This window comes from Saccostrea echinata, unplaced genomic scaffold (assembly GCF_033153115.1).
Source record: "Saccostrea echinata isolate AGI-Se365-2 ecotype Australia unplaced genomic scaffold, CSIRO_AGI_Sech_v1 ptg000010l, whole genome shotgun sequence".
Taxonomy (NCBI): Eukaryota; Metazoa; Mollusca; class Bivalvia; order Ostreida; family Ostreidae; genus Saccostrea; species Saccostrea echinata.
This window is the reverse complement of record NW_026889759.1, coordinates 11,800,865-11,807,013: the sequence shown is the minus strand read 5'-3', so window position 1 is coordinate 11,807,013 and position 6,149 is coordinate 11,800,865. Positions and strand designations below refer to the sequence as shown.

General features: G+C 32.7%; 1 protein-coding gene across 1 annotated transcript in view; it reads right to left on the bottom strand.

The window, feature by feature from the left end:
- The window catches only part of LOC133184556 (very low-density lipoprotein receptor-like), a 31,084-nt gene continuing 24,935 nt past the window's right edge, over window positions 1–6,149 (bottom strand). The window contains exons 3-8 of the mRNA XM_061319644.1: window positions 2,234–2,353; window positions 1,860–2,090; window positions 1,523–1,768; window positions 629–742; window positions 390–527; window positions 1–41 (exon numbers count right to left, since the gene is read on the bottom strand). Coding sequence (XP_061175628.1) covers window positions 1–41; window positions 390–527; window positions 629–742; window positions 1,523–1,768; window positions 1,860–2,090; window positions 2,234–2,353 — 890 coding nt within the window. The remainder of the gene's footprint in view (window positions 42–389; window positions 528–628; window positions 743–1,522; window positions 1,769–1,859; window positions 2,091–2,233; window positions 2,354–6,149) is intronic.

Here is a 6,149-nt window from a genome sequence, read left to right as displayed (position 1 = left end):
TCACCTACCAAACTTTTCTCTTGCTGAAGTACTTGAATTAGCTTCAAAAAACCCACATTAAATTGGGGTTAGATAAATACAGTATAAACATGTAATAAGCAGTGTAAAACATACATGTACATAAATAATGATGGAATAAGATATTGCAGTTCTACATTTATGAAGGTGATAATGTATGTACATAATGAATTCTTCACCAACACTAAATGGGAGTTTTAACAGATGTGTCCTTTGTGTCCTTTGGTTTGATGATTACTCTCTTAGCGTGGATAGCACACAAGCTGGTATCCTCAAAGAGTACAAGAAGGTAGGCCTCACTGGCTTCCTGGATATTTGGAGACAGAAGTGAACTAAATGATAAATTATAGTAAAAGATGATAAAAACTCACTTTCACAAAGTGTGTTGTCTTCGTCAGCAAAGTTTTCACAATCATCTCTGTTGTCACAGAGTTTGCTGGCCTCAATACACAAGGACCCATTTTTGTAGCAGTCAAATCTCTTAGCTGGACAGTGACTTACTGGTGGAGCTGAAAAATAAAAGTCTGTTTGTTCTTATAATGAAAGGAGAAGAGAGAAAATTGTTTCTGTATTTGGGATACTTTAACTAAATATAAGATATGAAACTTACGACAACCAGCTTCATCAGATCCATCCACACAATCCACATAGCCGTCACACTTGAGACTGTGATAGATGCAGTTATTGTCGCATTTAAATTGATCTGGTCTGCATGTGGCTGTGCCTTTAAAAAAAGAGAAATGAATTATTAAAGTTTTCATTTCTGTCTAATCTTTTCCTTATCGTTAATGTTATTAAATATCATCTTTCAAAATACATATGACTTAAAGATTCAAGTTCGGATTTTATCGTTTGCGATGGCATTATAGAGACGATTAAAAATGTTGAAAGTGTTGCAGATATTTACATATCATAAATAAAAAAAAATGGACTCAACTGGTGATGGTTGCAAACTATTTATACAAAGGTGCAGACTGTATGTATTTTGTTCTTGTTGCCTTTTTTATTTTTACCTTTTAAAATTTCTTTGTTAATGAACTTCCAAACTCTATTGCTCTTTAAAAAATTGTTAAATAAATTTTCTGAATATGGTAATTCATATTTTTGGCAAAACAATTTTTTGTCATTTCCAATATTAAACAATTAAAGATTAGACACGGGGCATTTCCGGTAGGAACAAGTAAAAGAAGATTATTGCTTACAGCAGGTGCACTAATTATCAAGTTATTAAAGTAAATATAACAAAATCCATTAAATACGTAGTAATATATATGAATATTTAGGGTACATTATAAACAGCAGATCAACTGTGAAGTACTATCTCAGAACAAAAATAAATGTACTACAACAATTATTATATATATAGTAACTAAATAGCATGTAATCTGTTTTCATAAAAAGGGGACATGCATGTGGTGCACCTTTTACGTTTGTGACTTTTAATACGCAATGAATGCACCAAGTGGTGGTCTTTAAATACAGTAATCTCAAGAATCAAACTAACATTGCAATTCATCTGATCCATCCAAACAGTCCTCGTCCCCGTCACATTTCCACGATTTGTGAATGCACTGTTTACCAGAGTTGCACTCCCATTCTGTGATCTCTGAACAAATAGATACATTTTTGGTTGAACAATTTGTTTCATCGCTTTGGTCATTACAATCAAGTTCGCCATCACACTGCCACAGCTTGTCAATACACAGCTTGTCTGAACACTGGAACTCGTCATCAGTGCAATTAACAGCAGCTATCACAAGAAAGGAAAAAAATAAATCATTTACTTATATCAATTTATGCATATTCTACAATTTTTACAATATTTGACCAAAAATACATACAACATAGTTTTTCATCGCTGTTGTCACCGCAGTCATCATCTCCATCACACTTCCATTTGTTTCTTACACACTTAGAGTTGTCACATCTGAATTCATCGCTAAAACAGGTAGGGGAATCACAAGTCTCATCCTCACCATTAAAACAGTCTGGAGAACCATCACAACGCCATCTAGCTGGGATACACTCTCCATTTCCACACCTAAACTTGTCTTCATGACATGTTTTATTTCCTGCAAATAAACATGATTTTTTTAACATGAATCATCTTTTAATCTTTCAATGACAAAACTATGGACTCAAAGCATCTTCATTAATATAATTAAAATCTTAATTTATTTAAAAAAAAAGAAAATATTATGAGATATTAACTTACTGCAAATGTCAGTTTCATCAGATCCATCCATACAATCTGTTTCATTGTCACAAGTCCACCTCATTGGCACACATTGACCAGATCCACATGTAAATTCACCTTCTGGACATGTCTTGGAAGCTACATTGCAATTTTATAGACTTAGTAAATATACAGAATAACCAAATATAGATTGGTTATAAATACAAACTTATAATACATAATATTACAGAATTTGTTGCACATTGAATATTCCTGTTTTATTGTCCTCCTCACTAGCATATAATTTTATTTAAACTCGTAAGAAAATTGCCCCAAAATCAATATTAATTTCTATACTTTTAAAAAATCATTCATCATGAAAAAATTAAAGACCAGATTTTTAACATCATAAACAACTATTTTTATGATAAATAAGGAACTCAGAAAATGTCATGTCCTGGGATTGGTCATTTACAAAGTTACTTTGTTAAAAATCCTTCTGATTCTACACACAACTACTCTGAATCTGATTTAAAAAGATGATGGAGTTCCTCATTGACTATGAAATAGGTGAAGACAGTAAACAATGATCTATCTAATAAAATCCTTAAACAATTCAAATTTTGAACAGCGCAAAATATACTGACCCCTTGAAACACAAGAGATGGGATCAGGTGTCTAGGAGTAAGGTTCCCCTGTCGACCGGACACACGGGTCGTGAGTCCTTTCTATTGATCAGATAAACGGAGTAATCCATAGTTAAAATCAGTATTTAAAATATGGTCTAACAATAGGTATTAAACATGTGTAGTCTTTTTGATATCGTGTCTTCTATCACTCTGTTGGAATTTCGATGGGCTCCAATCTAGCCTACTTGGTTTTTTTTTATTTTGTTATAAACAATAATTCATTCAAATACTTCTTCATGAAAAGAAAACTCTTGCCTTGGCCTTTAAATCTTTTAGATATGCTGATGACGTTTTATCATTTTACAATAGTTATTTTCATTCATACGTCAATTTGATACATCACAGTAAACTCAAAATAAAAGGCACCACAGAGTGCAACAAATGCTTCTTAACCGGGTGTTTTCTGACTATAGACGATCATGGCTACCTTGCAACTAAACTTTATGACAAATATGATGACTTCAGCCTTTCCAACTTTTTATGCAGTTATGTCATAAAAACTACTGCATATGGTGTTCGTCTCACAACTGATTCGGTACGCAAGGGAATGATCCAAGTACGATCAATATTGTATCAATGCAAGCAAGTGAAATAAAATTGATGCTACGGGGCTTTTAACAATCTCGTTTATAGTCAGCATTTTGCAAATTCTACTGTGGAGTTAAATAATGTTCTTATTTGCAAATACAATCTTTCATTGGGTCGTATTTGACTGATTTGACTGTTTCATACCAATTGTCAGGCCACTGTTTATACAGCACTTTTGAATGCAGATACTATTATTACCTGATCAGAAAAGAGGACTCACTTCCGGTGTAACCGGTCAATAGGGGATTATTACTCCTACTTGGCACCTGATCCTACCTCTGAAATCTAGACACAACTTGAAAGGCAGATATAACACATCGGTCATTGGACAATTGGAACCTGCGTTGACATAAAAAGCTGGTCAAAAAACATAATGACGTTTTGAATTGAGTGTCTCCTTAAAGATCGCAGATGGTGGTAACAATAGAAATCAATTATCGTCTTGGATTTTAATTTGCTTTCTTCATATAAAATTTGGAGCAAGTAGATTTCCAAATAGATGATAAATCGTCAAGAAGGTTTTGTTATCCAAAATTTCAGAAAAAAATAAATGAATCTAACTTTAGTCCCTGAAAAAGAATCCCAGAGCGAGAGATTGTTACAATTAATGAACCTATCATAGTCTAAACTAGATCATCCATTCAAAAATAGACTTTTAACTTGCAGTCTCTAGCTCATCATCTATCTTTTTGAAAAAAAAGGTGCGTAAAATTGGACAATAAGGACCGTGAGTAACTTAAATTTAAGGTCAGACGATACGTTCCACAAATATATGTTTGGTATCTCTTCATAACATATGAAAAATATTCAAAATTACCAATACCTTGTTATTTCTAAACTGTTTATAATTGTCTTCAAAAAGATCAAAATGGTACCGAAAAGCGCGATATTGGCAATTCATGCTATTTCCAATTAGTAGGATTATATAGAAAACACTATCCTCTGGTATCTTGCACAAATGCCTGGTAAAGGTACCTAAAATATTTGCTAGTAAACATCTTAAATTAGCAAAACTTAAATGACAAAATCATGAAATATATGGAGATAACGAACAGTATTCAAGCTCAAAAGTCCATTAAACGATACAAATTTTGGAGCATAGCAAACACGGACCTCCAAAACATCAGAGGTGGGATCAGGTGCCATGGAGGAGTGAGAATCCCCTGCCGACCGGTCACACTCGCCGTGTGTTCTTTGTCATGATCGGGAAATAACGGAAAAGTCCGTCGACAATTCAGTGTGTAAACAATGGCCTAACAATTAGTATGAAAAACGTCAGTCAGCATTTGACTTACTGAAAAATTGTATTTGCTGACAAGGTCATTGAATCGACCATAGAACTTATGAAATGACGACTTTAAACGAGATTGCTCATGAAGGTATTTTGCTGCATAAGTAAGGGAAGTTGACGATTGAAAAGTTAAAGTCATCACGTTTATCATAAAGGTTAGTTGTTAGATTACCATTAATGTCTTTTTCTAGTAAAATACCCAAATATGAAACAGATGTGTCAGACTCTGTGGTATCTTTTATTTCAAGCTCACCGGGATATATCATATCGACATAAGAATGGAAATAACCATTGTTAATTGACAATACGTCGTCGATACATCTAAATTCGAGTTGAAAGCCACAGCAAGTGTTTTATTCTTTTCACGTATAAGATTTTGAACAAATTCTGCTTCATATGAATACAAAAATAGGTCTGCTATTAACGGGGGGCAATTGGTACCCATGGAAATTCCAATAGATTTTTTGGAAGACCTGGTCTCCAAAAACCACATAGATATTGTCAATCAGAAACTCAAGCATCTTTTTAATATCAACTTCATAGTACTTGTGTGTGCAATCAGAATGTTTTTTAACAAAATAATTTTGCAAATGACCAAGGTAAGTAAATTTAAAAGTAGCAAAACTTCAATGACAAAATCTTGGGGGAAAATTATATATTTTTAAGGAACTTATAGTCTGACTCTAAGTAAAAGATAATATGAACTCAATTTGTTGAACAAATCGTATGCAAGGGTGAGTCAGGGATTAAGTATGAAGACGCCTGACAAAGAATTTTTCGACGTTTATACGATAGAGGCGCAAAAAGTATCCATACCAGCATGAAAGTGGGACAGGTTATCAATGTACACAAACCTGCATATATAAATGGAATTTATTTAATAACTACATGTATTGGATGAAGGATGTTCATGTATACCACATCAAACTTTTATTTACTGGATGTTTAAAGTGTCTCTGAAATATGATTTCATCATTGAAAGACCAATTATTATAAGCTCTTAATTCTATTTATTCATTTTTTCATAGAAAATGGAAAAAGACAAGGTATGGTAAATGCCAAATATGGCTCCATTTTTGATCTAAAAATCAATACACAGTTGAAATTGTGATTATTTGCAATTAGGAACTTTACACGATGCTTGTTTTAAAACCAGTATTAATTTTGCTTCGAATCGTACACAATAGGGTGACAAAATTCCTCCATTCTGATGGGATTTTATAAAATTTGAGATACCTTTCACTTCTGGTAAAATAAAGCACAAGCTTGCCAATCTGAGATTTTATTATTTTTTTCATAGATATTTCTATTTATATTTTTTTTCATAGATATTTATTTATTCATTTTTTCATAGATATTGTCAATCAGAAACTCAAGTATCTTTTTA